At 39.2% G+C, this 26,080-nt stretch overlaps 2 protein-coding genes across 5 annotated transcripts in view; one reads left to right on the plus strand and one right to left on the minus strand.

The window, feature by feature from the left end:
* Nucleotides 1-16,179, minus strand: part of gnas (GNAS complex locus) — a 37,915-nt gene extending 21,736 nt beyond the window's left edge. The window contains exons 1-4 of one of the 4 annotated variants that reach the window (XM_056270379.1): nucleotides 15,579-16,179; nucleotides 3,488-3,560; nucleotides 2,110-2,164; nucleotides 1,885-2,016 (exon numbers count right to left, since the gene is read on the minus strand). In XM_056270379.1, the coding sequence (XP_056126354.1) occupies nucleotides 1,885-2,016; nucleotides 2,110-2,164; nucleotides 3,488-3,560; nucleotides 15,579-15,834 (516 nt within the window). In that variant the 5' untranslated portion in view covers nucleotides 15,835-16,179. Of the gene's footprint in view, nucleotides 1-1,884; nucleotides 2,017-2,109; nucleotides 2,165-3,487; nucleotides 3,561-5,297; nucleotides 6,629-15,578 lie in introns of those variants that run through there. The other 3 variants (XM_056270380.1, XM_056270381.1, XM_056270382.1) reach the window with 3 other exon arrangements.
* Nucleotides 16,180-18,165: 1,986 nt separating this feature from the next.
* On the plus strand, nucleotides 18,166-25,703 carry tubb1 (tubulin, beta 1 class VI). Its single transcript, XM_056270525.1, has 4 exons — nucleotides 18,166-18,326; nucleotides 19,005-19,113; nucleotides 24,000-24,110; nucleotides 24,256-25,703. Exons 1-4 carry the CDS (start codon nucleotides 18,270-18,272, stop codon nucleotides 25,386-25,388), a joined length of 1,410 nt encoding a protein of 469 aa, XP_056126500.1. The 5' UTR covers nucleotides 18,166-18,269; the 3' UTR covers nucleotides 25,389-25,703.
* The last annotated feature ends 377 nt before the right edge of the window (nucleotides 25,704-26,080 follow it).

Genomic DNA, 26,080 nt, shown 5'->3' on the forward strand with positions numbered 1-26,080 from the left:
TTCCAATAAAAGCAGGACACAGACAGCTTTTCCACCTTTTAAAGCTGTTTATATGTAGTGCCCATAATGGCACGAACATGAACAGCAAAGGAGCAGGGACAAAGGAAGAGCGACACCGTGGTCCCAATAGGGAACATTACTTGATCTTTGTTTGTGTGTTTGGAAATGGTAGCATTAACTTTGGCAAAACTCCTTTAACATAAAGTAGTGCCACTACACTGTTAAACATGTAGGACAGAGCCACACACTTGAGAGTCACGCCACCCACCAACTCTCACTGCTCTTACCATAAACATTTATTTTGTGGGTATCTGAATTTTTGTATCATGCTAGTTTATGATTCAACTTTTTGTTTCCATCATTCAAAAATGTTAATGGAAATCTACATGTGGCATTAAATATAACAGTAAAATATATAAGTAGGCTAAAACTGTTCTGCATTATTATATAAATGAAAATGTAAAAGTACCATACTTTTGAGTATTTCAACCGTTTTTACTGGTGTTTCTAACATCAAACTTTTTGAATGCACTTGGCAACAGTGGCTGTTTGGTAAAATGACAGATCCTCTTACTAAAAAAAAAACATTATTGAGATGTACAATGAAATGGCAAAAAAGAAAAACACATAAATTTTTAGCTATTTTGCCCAGCCCTAGCATGAGTAATGCTAAAGCATTTTGTGTGCGTTATTTTTATTCATCTCATCTACATCTGTTTTTCTCTCTGTCCTTATGCTAATACTCTTCACCAGTTTCCTCCTAGCTCGATAGCTTCACGGGAAGTTTATTTTTTAATAGAAATATTACAACTCAGCCATGCAACAGTGTTAAAATAGCAGTCATTTACAAACAATGGGACTTTACATCCTAAAGTGACATGACTGAGTTATAAATGTCAATAATTGCTTTGCTTTTTATTTTTGTCTCTTGCTTGCAACACAATCAACCAGTCAGACTGGTTCCCAGCGGGCCCTGGGGCCACCGAGGGAGGGAGAGAGAGAGAGAGAGGGTGGGGCACTATCTTCTTTGTAGTAACGCTAAAACTCCAACCACTTCCTGCATTCAATTCTGAAGTTTAACAGTTAACGATCAACTCGGAATCACGCAGTCATCCAGACGATCCGGTGACATATCCAGTTTTTAGGTGTCAAAAATTCCAATTCGTTGTTTTCGAGAATTCTAGTAATGTTCATGTAATGATGTAGCTAACTATTTAAAACCTTGCCTAAACCAGCAGGTGAGCTGTTTGTGTTCTCTATTTTTAAGTCCATAGGGCCACCAAGTTTGAGTCACCCGTAATTAAATCTTGAGCTGGCCCATTGGCGCAGGTCAGGGCGGCTCTCCACTGCCCTTTCCCTAGACACAGAGCACCTGTCTAGGTGATGAGGGAGCAGGGAGGTCCTGGGTGACCAGGTGTGTCTCTCAGGTGAGGCCCTCTTAAGGGAGAGTTTAGAGGTTATTACAAGTAATCAGTCGTAATGAACGCCACACCATTACACCCGAGAGTCACAGGTACACACACCCACATTTCCCTCAGGTGGGGTTCTTTTTCAATTCACCAATGTGTTGTCCCCAAGCAAAGAATCGCTGCTAATCATAATTGCACAAAGCACACCATGCAATACGACGGAGGAGAACACTCAAAACAAACTTGTGCGGTCTGACAAGATCCACGACAATTAGCCAGAAACGAAATGCATGTAACACTTATTTTTTACATGTACATACAGTGCTCACACACTTCTTTGCCTTTTCTACATTTAAACTTGATCTGTCTTTCATAAAAAAAAAAAGTCATGTTTTTTATAACTAAATACGTCTGTTCAGCTGAAAAAGGCGGAACGTAACACTGAGACGGTGCAAAGACTCTGGGGTGATAATACCTTTCTACTCACCGTTGTGAACTCAAAGTCCTTCTGATTGGCCAAGTTGAGGATGTAATCAATTCGAAATTTATTTGCTTGACAGGCTAACTGAACTGAAGGTACCAACATGGACATTGCCGTCACAATAGTCTGTAAAGGAACAAAGACAGTCAGAGTTTCAGTTGAGTTCACATTTGTACATGTTGAGATTACGAGTTCAACTCAAGAACCTTCAACACTTACCTCTATAGCTTCTTTTATATTATTCTTGATGTCTTGAATTTTCTGTTTTTTCTCTCTGTAAAAAAAATAACAACGCTTGGTTACTTCAGATCAATTCATTTTTAGGAAACGTAATAAAATAGCTTTACCCCCGGTTTCATAGACAAGGCTTTAGCTTAGTCCTGGACTAAAATGCATGTTTAAACTGCATTAACAACTTGGTATGTCATAACTTGTCATAAATGGTATGAATTAAATAACTTAATACTACTTAGGGTTGGAAGTTACAACAACTTTTTTTTTTTTAAATCACAGTATGAATCATTTCATATCATTGTAATACACCACAACAACAGTATTTTTGCTGGAAATTCAACCAAAAATGGTTTTATATTCATATTATGAGTTGAAGTCTATGTTTGAATAATCCATTGAATTAAATGGCCTACTTTACAAATTAAGGTGCTTTATTGCTATAATTACTTTCTCTTTATGATGTCGATAATAATAAGTCTCACATTATAGAACACTGGAATTAAAAACAAAAGACTTGTAACTAATATTATAAAACTGACAGTTCAGACATTCTTATTGGACGAGCTGCAATGGCTGCAAGTTGTTATAAATTAGCAAAAATACAAACGTGACCATACATAAACTGAATACCATATTAAATGCATGTAAATTATGTATTCATGCACAAATATATCGACCACAGCTTACATGGTATAACTAAATATCTAACATTACACAAACCACCAAGCCCTAGCATTAATAATTCAGGTTTCCTGACTTTTTAGTAATCAACTTATAACTTCTTGTCTTGTTTCTGAAACCAAATTTTTACCTATGTCGAAATCCTGATCCATATTTTGGTAGCCTCTGTAGTATTTTTGCACACCTCTACTACACTGATCGAGGAGTAGATTAGTGTACTAGTGGATTATAGCAACTTTACAAAAGGTAATATCAAAACTGGTTTTAGACCATCCAAGCTAGATAGTAACTTTTTGAAATAAAGTCAGCATTTAATTATAATGGGATTTTCAGTGAGCAATATTCATAGTACATTAATAAGAAGTCCTATCATGAAAGAAAAAGCACTGCATTTCACAATAAATAGATATACACTAAGGTTATACATACATAGATCACTCTGAAATATATCAAGAGGACAACACAATAACATAAGGCACACCTTTACCACAATAATTTGACGATTTGTCAACAAGACGATGTTGCACTTGCCAACAAAATGGCATGATGAATGAAACGGGGTTTGTTTATGCTATATTTCATACTTGACTGTATGCTGTTTATGGACGCAATAAAAAAACTAGTCTTGAGTTTAACTTAAGCAGAATCAAAAAAAGTACATAGATGTGAAAGCCATACTTACTCAGCATTGAAGCCATTGACATGTAAAATGCGCATCTGTTTGACTATGGTGCTTTTCCCCGATTCTCCAGCCCCTGAGAGATGAGCAAAAGAAAGATATAAATCACAAGGGATGTGGGAAAGGGGGGGTCAGATATCACCTGATTCAACAGGAATAATTCATTACATTTCACAGTGGCATTTCTTTTATAAGACAAACTAAACAGCAAATTCCTACTAAAATCCAAAGCACAAACTGTTTATGAATTATATTATTATTATCATTAATAATGCCATCATAACAATCATATTCATAAATAAATGCAAGTAAACCTAAACTAAAAAGTAACTGGTAGCTATCCATCAAATTAAATACAAATTAAATAAATAAATGAGAACCTTTATCACAACACATATTCTGTTACCAGGCTCCAATTGTGTCAAATAATTGTGTCTGTTTGCATACAGGAATTGCACTTTTGTGCTCCAATTACACTGGTACACATCCCTAAATCATATATCATTACGACACACTTCAATCATGGGTATCTACATATATACCCGTTTCCTCACTTAAATACCAGACATTATGATTTAGAGTACTTCGCTATGTTGAATACATTGGATTTTGATTTAGAACAGGGTACTTTTAGGCCATGTGTGTATAGCTCAAGCATGCTAAACAAATAGGTTGTTGGAGAACTGAGTTTGATCAAAGTAAGTAAGACCAGACCCGTCTCTTAAACAGAGACTAAATCAAATCAAACCAATGTTAAAACATTTTCATGCCTGGCTACGAAAAGTCTATGAAGTTGAAATGCTTGATGATTACATCAGACTCAAGGTAGCAAGGCAAGTAGTGTTAGACAGACCAATATGGGTTTTTTAATGGCCCAATATCTAGAGGAACAGAGTGGATGAAATAATGCTGATATAAACATACTACAGATTAATGAAAGCAAATAAGACAATTTCTATCATTTTTTTCAGTATTTACTCAATTCACACAAAAAAAGTAAAAAACAAAACAAAATGTGTATCATTTATCAGTAGATTTTTGGAAATGACAATATAAGCGAAATTACCATTTCTATTAATCGCCTGGTTAATACAACGGTCTAGAACTAATCTAAGATATGAATGTTAAAAGCATATGAAAAAAAATATATATTAAATGATCTAATCAGTTTGTTTCAAATTAAAAGTGTTAAAGGGGGAAATATAATTATCAATTTGGGGATGCCCAGAATGTTAAAACATAAAATAGAACTATGCAAACAACCCTCCATATAAAATACCAGAATGATTCCAAATGTCTTGAGATATATTGAGATATGTCAAAAAGTGATGCACTAATCTCCCAAACAACTTAATTCAGAAATGTTTATATAAAGTTATTTTATTTCTATCTACATGAACGGGCAACATTGTTACTTTAGTAGAAACAATCCTAAACTCCTGAACACACAAGCCTACAGAAACACGTAATGTGTTTGCATACATCTCTATGAGATATTTGTAAGTGGATTATAAAATCATGTGAGACCAAACATTTCCATAATGCAAACCGTATTGAACACAAATCAGATGGGAATAAATGAATGAATGAAGAGATTGAGTGGTGTTAGATGAAGCACCACAGGCCTCCAGCCCTAGCCCTGAGGTGTCCACTACTAGGGCACAGGAATCCCAATCGAAGCGCGTGTACCTACATCACTTACCCGAACAAATGAATCAAATTCTCACAAAACGCTACGTGTGACAGACCCCGGTGACGTCACACGCCTCAGTCCAGCAGTGACAGAGGAACCTCAGCTTTCAGACCAACCTACCTAACAGTAGTAGTCGATGAGTTGCCCTGTAGATCTGTTTGTCTTTCTGGAGCTGTTTCTCTATCTTTTTGTTAGCTTCTCGCTGGGCCTTCTCCTCATTTCTCTGGTCCTCAGTTTTACTGTTGCCCAAACAACCCATTTTCCCGAAAACCCAAGAAAAGTTTTGTTTTGGGGTGGGGGGGAGGTGAATCTACCGTATGAATAAATGATCCAAATTCCTTGATTGGCCTCCGATCAGAACACTTTGATGGAAAACCGGGACATTTATACTTGTATGCACATGACTCCCCTGGATTTAGTTGATACGGGCAGGGGGAGCACGGGGAAATATGAAAGCTAAGTTATGGGTGACTAGTATTGGCGAGAATAGGTGCTGGTGAAAACACACTAGGCCAGCCTACAGACGGCCGAGTCCTGTCGAGCGCTTGCTGCTATAAAATATGAGATTTCTGTGTATGGATGTGCATCCAGCGAAGCCTTCGACGTTACATGAAGGATTTCGGCTTTCCCACGACGGCGATTTAGCAAATTTCCCGTGGCGAATCCATGGTCGGTGTCCCGATATAACGACCGACTCCTATTAAAATCATGAATAGCTCCACAAAACGCGATTCTTTTCGGTATCTTGCTGTCGAATCCGTTCGCCGATGCAACGACACGGGCAGAACGAGATAGAAAGGGTGGCTACAAATTAAAAAAATAAATATTTCCACCAAAATGACGGCATGTGGATCATTCCGCCCAGCGCCGTGGCCGACATGAACCTTTTAACTCCGTTACGAAACGACGTTTGTCTGCGAGGAAAAATACGGTGGTGTTGCTGAAAAATTCCCCTCAGATTGACGCTATTTTCCCTCCTGTTCTGCTTATGGTGACTGATCGCTTTTTTTCGGCTTGTCCAAATCAAACGAGGCCCTTCGCCGTCTTCTCCGTTACTGTAATTTGAATTTCTGCTCACATCCGTAGGCTTTGCTTTGACGCGAGCGGCGATCCTTAACGGTTCTTACAACCGCAGATGCAAATGTGACCGATTCCGTCGATATTTCACCGGTTATCGCAGTCCGAGTCCGCTGTCAGGCTACGCTTTGTATCCCTCTTGAATTCGGGTGGTAGATCATGTGCATTTGGATACGTGAAGATAAATCCGATACCACAACGACACCGATGGATCCCCTACGGACGGAGCGCGTTGAACCCCCAATTGTGGCGAATGAATCCTTTTCGAGGGTGTATTTTTAGCGATTATTTCCTTTTCTCAGTGAATTGTACATTGAGATAGAGAGAGCGTTGAAGAGATGGGTGGGGCAAACAGCTCTCATTGAACCCTGAGTACGGGCTAATCACATGACAGCCAGAAAACGTCAGCAAGCGGCGATTCTGCGGAGAAAAGGCGCCCTCTTTGAAGACATGAATCATACGTGATAAAGTTCGCGATTCACCCGATCCATCTTTGACTATTTACAGTTATCGCTGGTTATATGTAGGCAGTGCGATATACTCTTATGTTTAACGGATACGTTTCTGAACCACAGCTTCAACTTTAAATTATGTAAATATGCACATCTTGCATAGGGATTGGGAACCGAGAACTTATTCCGTTCAAAAAAATGGCGGAGGCGATTAATAATTGTTAATGAATAATGGTTCTTGAACGTTCATTGTCCATCCGAGGCGGATGAAACAGTTTTTAAATACTCTGACCAGTGTATGTTCGATTCCCGAAAGGATTACTCTTAAGAGTCGGTTCTTTGTATTGAATCACTAACATACAGCGCGACTAGTGCGTTATGATTCCCAAACGAATGACTCGGTTCTTTTTAGTGAATCAAACATTTATAAAATCGCACGCAGCACATACTGAGCGTGTACGAAAACGTAAACATAATATGTTTGTTGTAATATAAATAAATAACATATTTTCAAAATTATTTTCATTTTTGGGGGGTCTATGCAATACGAGCTCTTCTTTCAACGTAAAAATGACAAATATTTAATAAGTCAGCATTTAGAAATTACAAAAAGAATGTTTGAATTGAAGTGTTCGTCGTTTGTTAAAATTTGTCCATACATAATACTGAGGACTATTTCAGTGAATGTTAATTAAAACTCCCCCTTATCAACTTTAAGAATTAACTGATGCATTTGTGTGAGAAGGCACTTAATTATTAATCACTGCAGTGTAAATTAATGTAATTGCTCATAGGAGCAAAAAAGAGAGAATAGGTTTGTTAGGCTAATTTTCTTAATATTGTGCAAACAATTTGAAGGTGTATTTTACAGCCACTGATTTAAGCATGATTGCAACAATATGCAACCAGAAGTAAAACCTGCATGTTGCAAAGCATGTCACAACCAAAACATGGATTAAAGTGCTTGTGTTATAATTAAAATCTTCATACATCAGTATTTGGATTTTCCATTTCTAACTGAACACGTTAAATACTTGAATGAAGATTTACTTGTGCAATATATGAAATTCTGAATCAACAAACCAAAATAAATCAGAAATACTTTAAAACAATGACACCAGCATATATCTTCTATTCTGACAATTAATGACAACGTTCATTAGACTAAACAGGATAGCAAGGACTTCTTAGGGGTTTAAAACAATGGCTACAATCTAAATTAAAACTTAATAAAATAGCCTCAGGTTTTTCTCCAAAATGATTTTAATAAAAATTAGTCTTAGCATATGCAGTGTATTACTTTTTCGGTGTAAATATTACACATTACATTCATCAGACATGCTAGAAAGAAAATATATACTTGCTTGTACCTGCAATAAACCGTATTTATACTTTATAAATTGTTTTGTGTACACCCCATGCATTAGGTGTGAATTATAGTCTAGACTAGAGATACAGAGCTGTTTTTTATTATTATTATTTGCCTGCAGCTAATAAAAGAAAAGACAAGGCACTGACATTTCATTCAAGCTATAGTAACAGTCTAAAGCCAAACATGTATCTGGTGCCTTGATGTGTCAACTTAAGTCATAGATTTTTCAAATATATTTGTATTGCTCAAAACAAAGGCTTTAAATAGTGACATGATAACCAGAGAGTAAACCAAAGAATCAATGTGATGTCAACACATGATAAACTACTTTTTGGCAGTGACCGAATTGGAAAATGACGTTTCATTGAGCTATTATTCGACACACTGTGGTCTATTTTTGATCCCTTAATCTTGTGGTGTTCGGGAGCAGAGACTAAACAGACTCATTTGGAAACAAAGTCTGGTTTTACAGTGAGGTTGTATTAAAAGTTAAAAATCAACACAAAGTTAACTACACAAGCCACCATCTTCAGTTTAAGTTCCTCAATGGACACCCAATTAAATTCCATTCTGAGACTAAACCAAAGTTGTCACCTTTGGCTTTAAATAAGGATGCATGATAAACTGAGTATAACACTTGGGGTTGGGTGATCTATCTCCAGAAGGTGGCAGCATTTCTCTAATATTTGATCTCCAGCAGACTTGTTTTCTTGTGGAACTGTAAAAAATTATCATAATTTTAATGGTAAAAGTAAATTGGCATTCCCATAATTCCCTTTCTTCTTAGTTTTTTCCAATCAGTTATGTACATTAGGGGTTTATGGTACATCTAATTTTGTTAAATTAAATGTTTATTGCATTTTCCATGTCATGTCTGTTAGCATGATGGTGTTTAGTATTTGTGTGAATTACACTGTGTATTTACTACCTTGTGGAAAAGCTGCTTGTGATGATCTTTGATTCATCATGTGACTTTCACATCACCACCTGTTTATGGTTGTTGTCAGTGTGTTATAAAGGTACAAAACAGATATTGGTATAGGTTGGTATATTAGCATGATATCAGTTAACGAAATAAATGTTTTACTGTAAATTTAAGTGAAATCTGTAAAACCAAATATTTTACTATCGTATTTTGTACATTTCTGGCAACATGCAGCTGCCAGTTTTTTACCATAAATATCATGGATTTTTATTTTTTTACAGTTAACATTCCCAAATTGAAGCTTTTATTCACATAGCCTATGTACATTCATCAACTCACACAATAGCTGTGGTAAACGGAAGCTCAACCAATGAGATTCATTCTCGTGTTACGCACGACGTTTGAGCGTTCGCGAGATCCAATGAGGTTCCTTCTTGTTCATTCTCATATTTTTACTTCACGGTCACTCGTTGAAGTCGAGCGACCGTGGTGTAGTTCGTTTATAGCTTTTTACTTCGGGCGACTGCATTTAGGCTTTCAAAGTCATAGAAGTTGTGTTCATCTATGAAAGTGATTTTGATGGACAAAACATGTAACATTCATAAACTTTTGTTGATCACAGAGCTTGTTTTTTGCGATAATCCAAAAGCCTATGGAAAAATCCTATTGGGTTTTTGTTGAGGGAACCAGTGTGACGCTAACTGCCGATTGGCCTACAAAGTGACGTCACCTGCACCACTCTATATCAGACAATATTTCTCTGTGGCCTTTGAGAATTAGTTGGTTGAAAAAATGTCTTTGGAGTAATGGCTCGATTTGGTACTATATCCCCAATGCCATATTTCGTAAAGGCGGTCTAGAATTTCTTTTAAAATGTAATTTCGTCCCTTCTAAATTACTGATTTCTCTCTCAAAATTTCACCAACAGGCTTTACTTGCTTGGAAATTGTGTTATGTGCACAATTTTTCTCCCCATAAGGAAATTCTGTGGAATAATTTGAACATTTTAATCCGAAACAAATCATTTTTTATTGATAAGTGGTATGATAGAGGTATTGTTTTTGTTTTGGATTCATTTAAAAATGATGGCAGTATACTGGAATATGAAGAATTTATGACTTTATAATTTTCCTCTGCCTGCCAGAACTTTCAATTCTGTCATCAAAGCTTTGTCTCCGAGTTATGCATTTATTTAAAACACACCTTTTCTTTAATGAGAGAAAAACAATTATGCCCAAACTTTTATTGGATGCAGTTAGCTTTATTGATAAAAAATGTAATGGTAAACTTATAAAGCTATTGTTACATTACACAGTTTACACATCCCCTCGATGTAAATTTTTCTGGAATAATTTTTTTGACAGTATTCAATGGAAGAGGGCGTGGTTACTCCCAGAGAAATATTTTATGTCCAATAAAATTAGAGAGGTTCACTTTAAGATTCTTCATAATGTTTACCCAACCAACTCACAAATTGCCTCTTTTGTTGATATCTCTGACCTGTGTGTATTTTGTAAGGTTGAGAAAGAAACTTTCCTTCATTTATTCTACCACTGCAATCTGGTTAAGCCTCTTTGGGAGCGCTTGGGTTGTTATCTTTCTTATTTTATCAAATGTGATTTAAACTTTTCATTGAAAGATATATATTTTTTATTTTTCTGGGAGTGACTATGCCATTGATAATGTTGTTAATTTCTTTGTGTTGCACTGCAAATTTTTTATTCACAAAAACAAATTTCTCAAGACTTTGCCTAGATTTGATGTCTTTATTACTGAGATTTCCATTATAGTTAAATCTCTTAAACTCATCGATAACAGCAAGAACAATACGTTTCTTAAGAACTATGTAAATTTTTTTCTTACTTGTTGATGAATCTTTTTTTTTTTTTGTCTTGTTCTTGTTGTTGTTGTTAATGTATTCAATGCAGTGCTTTGTATCGTCTTTGTAAAAAGAATTTCAAATATAATAAAAATAAAAAATAAAAATATTTCTGTGGCCACATTTGCTCTGACATACTATCTACTTTCAAACTGAGGTTAAAATCACATCCGTTAAACGATTCCTTGAAGGGGATTCGAATGCAACTGTGTCTGTTTTATGTATTGTTTTCTATTTATTTTCTTTAAATATTTTTTTCTTTTTCTTTTCCTCTTCTTTATGTATTGATGTCGTTTGTGATTGTAAAGCCCTTTAAGCAACCTGTGTTGTATTAAACTGTGCTATACAAGAATAGAAGAAAGAAAGAAAGAAAGAAAGAAAGAAAGAAAGAAAGAAAGAAAGAAAGAAAGAAAGAAAGAAAGAAAGAAAGAAAGAAAGAAAGAAAGAAAGAAAGAAAGAAAGAAAGAAAGAAAGAAAGAAAGAAACTGAGCTGTGGTGCAAAAACAACAATTTTAATTCTGGCTCCAACAGCTTTGTCAATAGTAGAGATGCACCGATATGAACATTTTTGGCCGATAGTATACCAATGACCGATAATTCTTTATATTTGAAAGCCGATAACCGTTAAATTGGCCCATAAATCTAAATCCAAAGTTTTATATAATTTTGAGAGCCTGATTCCAAAAACAAAAGTCTCACCATTAAAAACCATGTCCCAAACACAATTATAATGTTCTCATCTCATGATCATTTAATGTAGCCGATATTACAGACTTGCGCTGCACATGTTGCTCTGAACTGTATTTTCCTTTTTGAAGTGATTTCAATCATATTTCAAGCAATTCAAAACCATCATGTTGAACAGTGCACATCTGAAGCGTCTCAGCTGAAGATAATAATCCATTATGTGTCGGCTTTAATATATTGGCCAAATTTTCTTATCAGGCCGATAACGATAACATTAAAAATGATATGGTGGCCGATATATCGTGCATCCCTACATTCTGCTTTCCTTTCAGAGAATTGTATTGTGTAAAATAAATGTTTTTCTTCGTCTCATTTGTCTCAAAATTACTTATTTATTATTAATGAATTAATTGTATTATTTATTATATTTTATTATATATGTATTAAAATGTTTTGCTTACTCAATATTTTAAAAAATTCTTACTCTTTTTAAAGAAAAAATAAGTAGTGTTTGCAGGTCTCCCAGAAGTCTCTGATGTTCTAGTCCCTCCTTTAATTTTCTATGGGTTGTTTTAGCCCGTTTTTTCATTGGACATTAAGCGGTATAGCACTGTTACACACAATGAGGTTTAATACAGTCAAACCTTTAACTCAGTGTTATGTCACATTACATAAGACAGTCCCTTTCAAAGAAAGAGGTAATTCTTGGAATTAGTCGCCTTCTCCTTGTATTGTTATATTAAGAACTGCATGCCCTCCTCAAGATTTTAAGATCCACTGAGACTGGAGCAAAAACTAGCGGTGATAAAGTTTCGGCATGCATTACGGACGATTTGGCTTAATTTAGTTGTTTGTAGCCAGAGGTTAACAGCCACAGACTCTATTAAAAACTGTATGCGGTATGTGTTGAATGTTTTTTCTATTTCATCCTTCATGAGAGGATGTGATTCTGTTTAAGTGAGAAATAACACCATGCAATCGCTTAAACTAAGATATTACTCTTGGGCTTGCAGCTGTGAGCAGTGAGTTCCAGCTTCAACAAGAGGCAGCAGTCAAAAGCGGCCACATCAAAAGAGTTAAGCTACAAAAAATGTCATTGAGGTTGATTCTGCATTAAAACGACAAATTATTATTAAAGCCCAAAAGCAGAAAGAAGGCATTCTATTGACACACTTCATAACCGCACTTCCTTTTTAGACGAGCACACAATATCACACAAACACTACCAGCCAAGCCCAATAAAACACAAACACACAGATCGTTTTCCAACATTCTAAGGTTGCAACAATCAGCTTTGTATGTGTGTGTCATCTGTTTTTGAACCGAGCGCCCGCATGACTAGAGTATTTTGGTCACAGAGCTTAACAGTTTCTTCGTTTGTGTCGTCAGGCTGCCCTCCTTTTCTTGTGTAACTTGTTAATAAAAAGAAGAACAGCTCTCATAAAGGTAGCGGCGCATATGAGGCCTTGTGTAATACTACTTTATCATACCGTGCATGGCTGCTCTAACGCTGTTTACACCTCCAGTAAGTAAAGCCAAGGGGGGAAATCCAAGAATTCAACGAGTTTGAGAAAAAATAAGGCATTGATGCTAGGAATTTCTTGGGATTCATAACACACCTTTAAATATTATATCAACATGTATTCCAGTCGGATGGGCATAAATACATTGCATCTTTTGGTTTACAGAAGATATTCGGTGGGACTTAGTTTTTATCCAAAGAGGAAGTTAAGCCATGCGACTACTGCAGAATGTATATGCCACAAGAATAGCACTGCAGTTTCAGAAAATAAAATGGTCTTCGGAAAACATTTTCACTTCACCTTTATACAATTTTAGACTTGAATCAGCAGATTGTCTAGATGAACCAGTATGTTCTGCAAAAAGATTATTGCATTTTTTTAGACATACTCTAATTGACTCTTGTTACTAATTATTTTACTCTTTGCACACACGCACACACACACACACACACACACACACACACACACACACACACACACACACACACACACACACACACACACACACACACACACACACACAACAAGTAGGGCCAGTTTAGCTGCCACAGATTAGATCTTGACCAGATGTTTTCACTGTTATGACAGTTCATGACAATCACAGAACCAGGTTTAATCCGGGTTAAAGTGCTCAGTCCGGATGAAACTCAAAATGACTTTAAATGCTCGTTTTGCACTATATATATTTTAGAGAACATATTCAGAATAGTGGTCAATTAATATGCATTATTCAGTGAAAATCCAAAAACAAGGGTGACCAGTATCCACCAGAATACCACAAAACAACCGACACTTTGCATGGACAGAGAAACAAATTTTCACATGGTTTGACGCTATTTTTGAACACTTAATAGATAGATACCACAAACAACTCCTCTTCTAATGCATAAAAGGTTATGGGCAACAAATTGTGAATTCCACTAAAATAGTATATTATCTGGATACCTTTAGCATTATTTTGCATTCTATGACTGTGACAAACTAATTCTAACATCATTCTAATATTGCATACTAATTAGGATGGATAGTATGAAGATTAATTTTGCTTTTAAAAAAATTCTGGTTATTTGCGCATGTCTTCATAAAACAGGAGACAGAAGGAGCGGGACAAGGAGTAACTTCATAAAACACTTGACTTGGATTAAACTCCACCCATAAGAATTACAGAATTAATTCCTCCACCTATCAAAATCAAAACTACGATTTAGACAACATTATAAACTGAAGAATCAATGTAAGTGATGGAATACAAATAAAAGCTTCACGTTTCTGCTTTTAAACCCTCTGCCTTGCCTAGATTGCATCTGCATATCCATAAGTGTATTACTGTAAATGCATTTTCTGTTTTTAAAATTTTTATTCTCCGGTAATCAACAGCAGGCCACATGCTCTCCATAGATGCTTGTATACTATTTAACTCAAAATAGTCTTTTTAGTCACGATGCATTGCCCTGCAAAAATATGTACTTTGTATTAGGTCTAAATGAGAGAAAAAATAGGAAATGTGACTGAGTAAAGTAAATTTAATATTTTTTTATCATTTTAAAATACATATAATGCCATAAATTAAATATCAATTAACAGATTACATACACTGTAAAAAAAAAATTTGTTGTTGTCTTACATTTTTTGGTCCCACTTTATATTAAGTGGCTTATATACTTACATTGAAATTAATACTTTGATACAATGGACTTATTGTGTACATACATGTTTTTACATTATACTTATATTTTGAAAATACTTTCTGTAATTACATTTGTAATTACACTGTTGACCCTTCCCTTACACCTTAACCCACCCTTAAACCCACCCATACCACACACCTGTCCCTATTACCCGTATCACACCTCAATAGCAGTGAAAGTGTTTTACAATACAACCTGAACACAATAAGTACATTGTACTTATTTTTCGATGTAAGTATTTAAAGCCACTTAATATAAAGTGGGACGAATTTTTTAAGTACAATCAACTTAATTTCAACTTAAATGACATTAAACTGGCTTTAAAAAATAGTTGAATCTAGTATGTTGCTTATAAAAAAAGTTGAAAATTGCTTAACTTATTTTGATGAGTTAAAGTAATGTAAAAACATGTTATCATAACTTATTGATCATATAATTTTTTACAATATTAAAAAATTATCGAATGGTTTATTAGGCTATTTGTTACAGTGGAGAAGGTCAACTCCCTAAAGTGATACAGGCCAAAATCCCAACTTTGATGCATTTAAAACTAGTTTTTATCTTGTGCTAATTTTGTTTTAGACACACAAAAATCACGCCACTAATATCGCCAATGCTTATAAAACTACTACTACAGTATTAAGGTTAAAATGACGGTTACCACGGTAACGTGTTTTTAAGGGGCCAGCCACAAACTTTGCGTTAGCTGCATCATCATCATCAGCTTGTGGCTGCTCTTATTTACCTCGACTGCCCGCAGATAAAGTAGTCGCACCACCCCAGAAACTCGTCTCTTACCTAATAACAGCAGCCTGTGCGTTTGCTTGTACTCTCTCTTCTCCGCTTTCAGGCTCTTGTCAATGTTTCGACTCCGTTTATTCTCCGCTTTGACCCGCGCCCTCTCCTCCTCTCGCCGCCGTTCCCGGAGCTGCGGGTCACAACTGTCCGAGTGGCCGGACTCGGCATCTATCCCGGGGTTCGCACCGGTCCGTCCGCCGGTGTATGTGATGGTCGAATGTGATAACCTAGATCTGAAGCTGTGACACATCCCCATGGCCAATGCTGGGATCGAACCGTGAGGTGATTAACATCCGAATGGAATAGTCTTGTAGGATAAGAACACCATGATGATGATGATGATGATGATGGATATCCAGGTCAGGTGGAGAGAAGGCTCGCTATTCCCTTACAGCCTTATCGCTCAGGCTTTCCAAAGGTGTCATTTAGCCTCATCGGATTTTCCCTTAGGTTCTGATATTTACGAGTGGACAGGAGTGAACTTTGACCTGACACGCATAGCGTACTTTTCACTGTTTGTTATTCTTGCTCTACTGTTTCTGGACCCCGCTCCAAGTCCCTCCTTGTCCGCCGGAGCTCTCGCGTGCTGATCTGAGATCAGTTCTCTCTGCCGTAACTTTTGCACAGCGTTACATTTTCACGAGCAGCAGGGGGAGTCACTCACTCCGTGACGTTGTTTAAATATTTGTGGCTTCACAGATTATTTTAAGGGAGATGGAAAAACTTTTTTTTAATTAATTACATGATATAATAATTGTGATTAAATTCCGTGAATATATAAATAAATATTTATATAAATTTCTAATAGAACTTACACTTATTGAGTGAAACGTAGCCCAGTATTTATTTCAATTATTCCCCCCTGCCTGGCGGTAATATTATCTTGGTTGTTATTCTTGTTGTATAATGTTGTTGTTCATTGTCAATAAAAAAAAGGTCACTCAGTGACGTCACTTGGAAAAATGCTATCACAATTTTACAGTTTTGTAAACAATTTATTCCCTTTATCTATTTAGAATTGTATTATATGATTGTTATTATTAATATACTGTATATATATTTAATTTGTTATAATCTATTTTATTGTAGGCTATTCTATTTCATATTGTTTTATAATGTAAATTGTTATCACAAACGATAGATAGATAGATAGATAGATAGATAGATAGATAGATAGATAGATAGATAGATAGATAGATAGATAGATAGATAGATAGATAGATAACATGACTCAGTAAACATCCTGTATGAAGAGGGTGCGAAAAATAAGTTGTAATAATAATATCCTGTAGGTGGCGCTATTGTACACCATCATGCAAGTTCATGACGAACTTGACAGAAAACATCATAAAAAGAAGCATCATACTCGTTCAGACTGAGTACAAACGTGTGTGTGTGTGTGTGTGTGTGTGTGTGTGTGTGTGTGTGTGTGTGTGTGTGTGTGTGTGTGTGTGTGTGTGTGTGTGTGTGTGTGTGTGTGTGTGTGTGTGTGTGACAGAGTACAGAGCAGAATGTTTTATGTTTTATACGTTGTGTCATGTTATGAATCCAAAAGTTTAGACAGATGTCACATGTGGAATGAAATAGTCTGAATAAGAGACTGAATATATAAAGGTGAATCTGACTCTCTTGTCCTTTATCGTTTGCTTTCTCTCATTCCCCCTCTTGTTGCTCTTTCTGTTTGATTTCCCTTACTAATAAAATGACTTGAAATGATGAAAGACCTCATTGTAACTGCAGATCAGACACAGTTTGTACAAACTCCACAGCACTTTGCTTAATAAATGACCGCTCTCCTGTTTCTTGGAAGGTTGAATAACTCGCACAATAGCTTGCCTTCTGTTCTTAATCTGTCCTACAACATGCCTCATGAATTGACATTATCTACAACAGTGCCTTCGCTTCACACTTTCCTTTGACTGAGTCTTTTGAACTAAGTACTTGTGGTTTAACTTAACTTATATTATTTATGGTTGTTTGGACCTTGACAGTCAAGAATCTTCTTAATTAATGATTTAAAGATGAATTACTGAGTTCAAATGCTTAAATGTTTAAATGTAGGGGCAAAAAAAATAAAATTACTACTACTTTGTGCACAACAGTGGCATCTGTTGGTAAAATATAAATCTGCATGTATGCTGGCCTCCAAAATTACAATTCCAGACCAATAAAAAATATATACTGTGCAGAAATGCCAACTTCAACATATATAAACTGTAACTCTTTTGGCAGGAAACACTGAGACAATGAGCATGTGGTCTGTCTGGCTGTCTCTCTGACGGTCTGTCACTGCATTGCGACTGATAGGGCTCGTAAGAGTCTTATCATTAAACACCAGAGACAGTGACTGATCGAAGCTCATGATGATAGGACTTTGCACCCTGCATTTTACATATTAAAATGTTTAAACTATCCTTAAATACTTAATAAATACATAAGTATTTGGTCATTCATAGTGTGTTAAACTTTGACCCTACAACATAGTTGTTGTTCTTCACTGAAAACCAACAGTCTCTTCTGCTGGTTTGCTAATTCAATATCACAATGACAAGTACGTTATGTGGCATCGTGTGTGTGGCATATGGGTGACTCCCTCTTAATGATGTCATCACTGGTATTACACACACAGTGGGCACCTCAGACTCACGGTCAAGGCTATTCCTGCTCTTTCAGCTTGCCTTATTCATCATTATGCGTGAGATTGTTCATCTACAGATCGGACAGTGTGGGAATCAGATCGGCTCTAAGGTGCGATGGCTCAAAATATGTATTTTTGTGTATACTTTTATGATTAGTAGCTGCTTTACCATCTTCAACTTAACTTGATTCAAGCAAGATAATCTTATGCATGATTAACAGAAAATTGAGCATGCATTTCTTTATTATAAGTATGTATTTGTAGTTTATTTATCAGTTTGTTTTTCTCATACAATTATTTTATTATTATTGTAATTTTTTTGGAGTTTACTGTCATTTTGAACAAGTTTACTAAATATTGCAACAATGGCTTTAGTTATAAGCTATAGCAAAAACATTTTTGTACTACTAAAATGTATTTTTAAACTGAATAAATATTTGAAGTTATAATACGTGCGGTGAGGTCATAGGGTGTTCACCCTAGTGTGGTCTACTGTAAGATAAGAGACAGAGCCTCCTCTGACGGGCTAGGCCTTCTTTATCATAGAACTGGCCTGTGAATTTCAGAGTGATAGAATTGTAGTTTAAAAAAAATGGCATCCGGAAGAACAAGTGCAAGTCATTTAAACTCAACACAAGTCAGTTGTTGAATGTCTTGACTGTTTTTTTTTTTGTTTTTTTTTATCTAAGGTTTCCTTCAGTCCTGAAGATATCAGTTTGATCAGGTCAAAATGTAATAAATGGGAGAAAATATGACTAAGCTAAAAAATTTTTTTAATGTGTTCGCAGTTCTGGGAGGTGATCAGTGAAGAACATGGTATTAACAGAACAGGAACATATGAGGGCGACATGGACCTTCAGCTGCAGAGGATCAATGTGTACTTCAATGAAGCACACGGTATGTACATTACCATATTATCTTAAAATATGTCTGTGCCATTGTTTTGTTTGAAGATGCACACCAGTAATGTTTTGTTTTCCCATAAGGCACATTTGTAAAAGCTACTTAAATGCCCGAATTAAACTAAAGTCTAATCCTGGCTTAATCTAAGCCCTCTCTGTGAAACCAGGCCTACATGTTCTCTGTTTTTATTCAGTGGATACTAAAAGTTTCCTTTCGAACGGTCACTTCGTATTGCGTAGCTATACGCAGTGGGAAAACTCCTTTTCCTCGATTCTACTGAACCTTATGTAAAACGCATTTGCAGCTGCACAGCTAGCACATAGAGCGTCTCGCTCACTCATAGGCTGTGCTGCAGCAACTGCACATCCAATGGCGCGGGCGCCCCTGACGTGCGACCAATGAGATCGCTCCATGTCATCACACGTCAGAGCCCGTCATAGGGGCGAGGCCTAGCCCATATAAGCCCCTGAACTCGCCAAAATAGCAGATTTTACTCCTTCAGCGACAAACTGTATGTCTCTGACTGTTTCACTGAGCCTTCGCCGTCGAACAAGCCCTTCAGCTTGAGCGAGCATTATTTCAGCAGATCACGTCTTCTCAGCCGTTCGTCTCCTGACGCCGTCTCACCTGTGGCTATCCGGCGATATCCTTTTTGTTTCTACACGACGAGATGTCTCGTAACTGCGCCACGTGCGCACGCAAGCTGCACGAGGCCGATCACCACGCACGATGCATTTCATGCCTGGGACTCAACCACGCAGAGAAGGCCTTCTCCTCCGGCGGATGTGCGGCCTGTGAGAGCATGCCCATCTCCTCTCTGCGGACTCGGCTACCTCTCGCCAGGGATGAAGACAAAATTTACATTATAAGGGTTTCAGATCCCCCTACGTTAGGTGGCTCCCCCCTTTCAGTGTGTCAGTCCCTAGCCACACGGGTTCTAGCCTGGCAAGCTATCCCCGGTGTGTCGAGTTGGGTCATAAACATTATAAAGCGAGGCTACTCGCTCCAATTCGCTCGCAGACCCCCAAAGTTTCAGGCGGTTGTCGAGACCTCGGTGAGAAGCGACGTGGGTCACGTGCTTCGCACCGAAGTGCAGAAATTATTAGCAAAAGGGGCGATAGATTTAGTCCCCCCTGCGCTAAAGCACACGGGTTTTTACAGCCGTTATTTTCTAGTTCCGAAGAAAGACAGCGGTCTCAGACCCATACTAGATTTGAGACATTTGAACAAGGCGCTCGTGCGACGTCCCTTCAAAATGTTTCAAAATGTTAACTATCAAACAGATCCTCGCGCAAATTCGCCCGGGGGATTGGTTTGTTACGATGGATCTGAAAGATGCTTACTTTCATATTCAAATAAACCCTCGTCACAGGCCATTCTTGAGATTCGCCATCGAGGGACAGGCTTATCAGTACACAGTTCTGCCGTTCGGTCTGTCTCTGGCACCCCGCACTTTCACGAAGTGTGTGGATGCAGCGCTCTCTCCTCTGAGACAGATAGGAGTGCGCGTACTGAATTACCTCGACGACTGGCTGGTGCTAGCGCAGTCGAGAGGCGAACTGATAGCTCACAGAAATCTGATTCTCGGCCATTTGGAATGCTTGGGTCTCACGATCAATGTTTCAAAGAGCAAACTATCACCCTATCAGAGTGTGATCTTTCTGGGCATAGTTTTAGACTCGGTGTCATTGAGAGCGCGGCTCACACCAGAGCGCGCGCTCTCAGTGCGTGCGCTGGCATCCTCGTTCAGAGAGCGAGAGTGCGCGCCTCTGAAGAAATTTCAGAAACTACTGGGTCTTATGGCAGCAGCATCACCAGTGCTCCGCATGGGACTGCTGCGCATGCGCCCTCTGCAGCACTGGCTGAAACGCCGGGTGCCAACGTATGCATGGCAGTCAGGCAGCCTACGCATCAGAGTGAATCACGGTTGTTTAAGGACCCTGGTTCCCTGGCGGGCTCAGGGCTGGTACCAAGAGGGTGTGATAATGGGGACAATTTCCAGAAGGAAAGTGGTCTTTACGGATGCATCCAACCTGGGTTGGGGGGCATTACACGAGGGCATGCCTGCTTCTGGCCTCTGGTCGAGCGCGGAACAGAGCTTACACATCAACTGTCTGGAAATGAAAGCAGTTGGTCTGGCCCTGAATGCTTTTCTATCGAGCCTCAAAGGTCATCACATCTTAGTCCGCACAGACAACATGTCAGTGGTGGCCTACATAAATCGCCAAGGGGGCGTCAGGTCAGGTGGCCTGCATGCTATGGCGAGGGATCTCCTCTTGTGGGCACAGAGAAATCTGAGCTCTCTGAGGGCTACACATATCCTGGGCGTCCAGAATCTGGGCGCGGATATGCTCTCACGGGACAACACTCCCCTCGGCGAGTGGTCCCTAAACCCACAGACGGTCAGTCTGATATGGGAAGAGTTTGGCAGGGCCGAAATCGACCTGTTTGCCTCGGAGAACAACACCCATTGCAATCTGTTCTTCTCGAAAGACAGGGATGCATTGGCCCACGCCTGGCCCAACCGCCCCCTGTATGCTTTTCCCCCTGTCTCGATGATTCCACAAGTCATCAAACGGGTCAGGGAGTGCAGGTGCCCGGTCCTTCTGGTGGCTCCTCTTTGGAAGTCCAAGCCGTGGTTTCCGGAGCTGGTTCAGATTTCGGATGCAGCTCCATGGCCTGTCCCGATGAGGAAAGACCTCCTCACGCAGACAAAGGGGTCGTTGTGGCATCCGCGACCCGACCTGTGGGCCCTACATGTGTGGCCCTTGAACCGGTATCCGGGGACCTTCCTGTGAAGGTGCTGAATACTATATCTGAAGCTAGGGCCCCGTTGACTCGGTGCCTTTATGCTTCAAAATGGGGTTTTTTTTCCGGCTGGTGCTCGAAAAACCGTCTGAATCCGGAGTCATGTGACATATCTGTGGTTCTCTCATTCCTACAGGAGCTGTTGGACGCGGGTCGCTCCCCGTCCACACTCAAGGTGTATGTGGCAGCTATTGCAGCACACCATCTTCTGGTAGCTGGCCAGCCACTGGGAAGAAACGACCTGGTCGTGAAATTTTTGAAGGGTGCTAGGAGGATTAACCCCTCCAGACCTCCTTCTGTGCCGTCCTGGGACCTATCTGCGGTCCTAGGGGCTTTGTAGGGTCCACCTTTTGAACCACTCCAGTCGGTGGATCTTAAACTTCTCTCGCTGAAGACTGCTCTCCTGTTGGCATTGGCATCTATTAAGCGAGTGGGAGATCTGCAGGCTCTTTCTGTGAGCCCGGCATGTTTGGAGTTTGGTCCTGGTGATTCCAGGGTCATCCTCAAGCCCAGGCATGGTTTTGTGGCCAAAGTGCTCTCAACGTCATTCAGAGCACAGGTGGTGACATTGTTAGCCCTTCCCCCTTCCACGGAGGAAGGGGAGGTTAACTTTCTCTGCCCTGTCAGGGCGCTGAGAATCTATCTGGAGCCTTCTGCATCGTTTAGGCAATCAGAACAGCTTTTTGTCTGCTTTGGTGGTCGATCCAAAGGGGATCCTGTCACTAAACAGAGACTGTCTAGATGGATAGTGGAGGCCATTTCGACGGCTTATACTTCAGCGGGTCAGGTTTGCCCTTTAGGTGTTAAAGCCCATTCGACCAGAGGCATGGCCTCGTCGTGGGCGTGGTCGTCTGGTTTTCCTATCCAAGACATTTGTGAGGCGGCCGGTTGGGCCTCGCCGTCCACATTTATGAAATTCTATAATTTGGAAGTACCCTCCCTACAGGCAGGGGTGCTTTCGGTATGATTAGGGCCTACACAGTGTCTGGTCTTTCATCATTTGTTCTGTGCATAACCACATTCACATATATATGTATATAAACCCGCTTCTGGCCGGTAAAAATCTTTATATTATAAACCCGCTAAGGCTGGTGGTATTTTCATATTCTTGACCCTATCGGAAATTCTGATGTATTCACCTGGACCTGACGGTGTCGGCTCTAGTGTATACATATTAAGTGGTTTATGGCTTGTTCTGTATGCTCAGGGTTCCTGAGTTGCAGTGGCAACCAGTTATTCAGTGCGGCGTTTTGCAGAGCGTTCCCACTGCGTATAGCTACGCAATACGAAGTGACCGTTCGAAAGGGAACTACTTGGTTACTCACGTAACCTCAGTTCCCTGAGTTAGGGAACGAAGTATTGCGTAGCCGGCCGCACTATTTTAACTGGGTATTTGTCGCTTCAGTATAAACCTGCTATTTTGGCGAGTTCAGGGGCTTATATAGGCTAGGCCTCGCCCCTATGACGGTGCTCTGACGTGTGATGACGTGGAGCGATCTCATTGGTCGCACGTAAGGGGCGCCCGCGCCATTGGATGTGCAGTTGCTGCAGCACAGCCTATGAGCGAGCGAGACGCTCTATGTGCTAGCGGTGCAGCTGCAAATGCGTTTTACATAAGGTTCAGTAGAATCGAGGAAAAGGAGTTTTCCCACTGCGTATAGCTACGCAATACTTCGTTCCCTAACTCAGGGAACTGAGGTTACGTGAGTAACCAAGTAGTTTTTTTGTAATCAAATGCAATGACATACATTTTTAGCGCATACCGGTAAATAAATGTCTAGATATTATATAACATATTATACAGTATGTGTGTAACATTAAGACTAGTATTGGGTTATATTTGGGGATTTTCTTTTGTATTGCATTGCTTTTCTTTTTTTTTGCAATCACAGGCAATGCATCTCGTGTTCATTTAAATGTATTTTTGTTATTACTGTAAATGGTGTGTTTTATATTGTAAGAACCATTCTCAGCTGTCTTTATCTGGTAAGTGGGGCAGTCTTGCAGTCGAGGTACACAGTAACTTCCTATAACAAAATTCTCAGTGACTGAGATGTGTCATTGCCTGTCAGGTGGCAAATATGTTCCAAGAGCATTGTTAGTGGACCTGGAGCCAGGCACTATGGACAGCGTGAGGAGCAGCCACATAGGACAGCTCTTCAGACCGGATAATTTTATACACGGTGAGTCAATGATCATCTACAATATGATCACAATTTAAGTAACCACCACTTAACTCAAACTCTAAAATCGATTGACAGAAGACAAATTTTTAACCTGGCACGATAATGTCATTCCTGGTGCTGTTTTCTCTCTGTAAATATAAAGGAAATTCTGGAGCTGGCAATAACTGGGCCAAAGGTCACTATACTGAGGGCGCAGAACTTGTGGAGCAGGTTGTGGATCGTGTCCGTAATGAAGCGGAGAGCTGCGACTGCTTGCAGGGGTTCCAGTTCGTCCACTCTCTAGGTGGTGGCACCGGTTCGGGAATGGGTACCTTGATTATCAATAAGATCCGAGAGGAGTACCCTGACCGCATCATGAATAGTTTCAGCATAATGCCCTCGCCGAAGGTCTCCGATACTGTAGTGGAGCCGTATAACGCGACCCTATCAGTTCACCAGCTGATTGAGAATACAGATGAGACGTTTTGTATTGATAACGAAGCGCTGTATGATATCTGCTTCCGCACTCTCAAGCTCACAACGCCAACTTATGGAGATCTCAACCACCTCGTATCCCTCACCATGAGTGGGGTCACCACCTCCCTCCGCTTCCCAGGTCAACTGAACGCTGACCTTCGGAAGTTGGCCGTCAATATGGTGCCCTTCCCGCGTCTCCATTTCTTCATGCCTGGTTTCGCTCCTCTCACAGCACGTGGTAGCCAACAATACAGTGCCCTAACGGTGCCCGAGCTCACCCAGCAGATGTTCGACGCCCGTAACATGATGACCGCGTGCGACCCGCGTCGAGGACGCTATCTGACAGTGGCGGGCATTTTCCGTGGTCGCATGTCCACTAAGGAGGTTGATGAGCAGATGCTCGCCATTCAGCAGAAGAACAGCAATTACTTTGTGGATTGGATCCCTCACAACGTCAAAGTCGTTGTTTGTGATATCCCGCCACGAGGCCTCAAAATGGCCTCCACATTCATCGGAAACAACACCGCCATCCAGGAGATATTCAAGCGCATAGGGGAGCAGTTCTCGGTCATGTTCCGACGCAAGGCCTTCCTGCATTGGTACACGGGGGAGGGCATGGATGAGCTGGAGTTCACAGAGGCGGAGAGCAACATGAATGATCTGGTTTCAGAATACCAGCAATATCAGGATGCCACAGCCGATATGGATTACGACGCAGAAGATGAAGTGACAGAAGAGGAGGGTCTGCCATCAATAGTACACAGCACTCGAGTAGAGGTTAAGACGGAGTCGGTCGCTGAAACTTCTGACGGCGAATGACGCGAGGGCTTTAGTGAATATGGCACGAGTGGATGTGATTCTGTCAAGAGTGAAATCATTCAGTGGCCACAAAAAGTATTTAGACACTTAAGATACCCTTAAAATGGATGTTATGAATTGCATTGCATTAGATAAAGGGGCATCTGAACTTCAAATATGATAATCGCAGTGTCCAAAGTGTCGTTTTGAACATCTCTTCAACATTTACAACCTATTGAAATGTATTTTTGTTTTTATATTTTATGTAATTCAATGACACTGTTCCTCAAGTGTTCAAATACTTTTTGGAGCCACTGTACATAGCAAACTGTGAAATATTTCTGATATGAAAATTATGAAAAAGAATTTTCTAATCTTTTAAATATCTTTTCAAGCAGATGTACACTACTGTTCAAAGGTTTGGGGTCGGTCAGATTTTTGTAATTTGTTAAAAGTCTCATATGCTCTTCAAGGCCTCCTTTATTTGATCAAAAATACAGTAAACAGTAATAATGTGAATTTATTAACAATGTTGAAGAGTTGTACTGCTTAATATTTTTGTGGAAACCTTGATACTTTCAAAAGAACTGCATTTCTTGAAATTAAAATCTTTTGTAACATTATAAATGTCACCTTTGATCAATTCAATGCATCCTTATTGAAGAAAGTATTAATTAACTGAACCCAAACTAACAGTAGTGTATATTGTAAAG

This window comes from Rhinichthys klamathensis, unplaced genomic scaffold (genome assembly GCF_029890125.1).
Source record: "Rhinichthys klamathensis goyatoka isolate OS25496 unplaced genomic scaffold, OSU_Roscu_1.1 h1tg000303l_1, whole genome shotgun sequence".
NCBI lineage: Eukaryota > Metazoa > Chordata > Actinopteri > Cypriniformes > Leuciscidae > Rhinichthys > Rhinichthys klamathensis.

Excerpts from the sequence above, each read along its gene's own strand:
- tubb1 (XM_056270525.1), top strand. The coding sequence starts at position 18,270 with ATGCGTGAGATTGTTCATCTACAGATCGGACAGTGTGGGAATCAGATC. Across the intron at positions 18,327-19,004 it reads GGAATCAGATCGGCTCTAAG|TTCTGGGAGGTGATCAGTGA; the intron begins GTGCGATGGCTC and ends ATGTGTTCGCAG. Across the intron at positions 19,114-23,999 it reads GTACTTCAATGAAGCACACG|GTGGCAAATATGTTCCAAGA; the intron begins GTATGTACATTA and ends ATTGCCTGTCAG.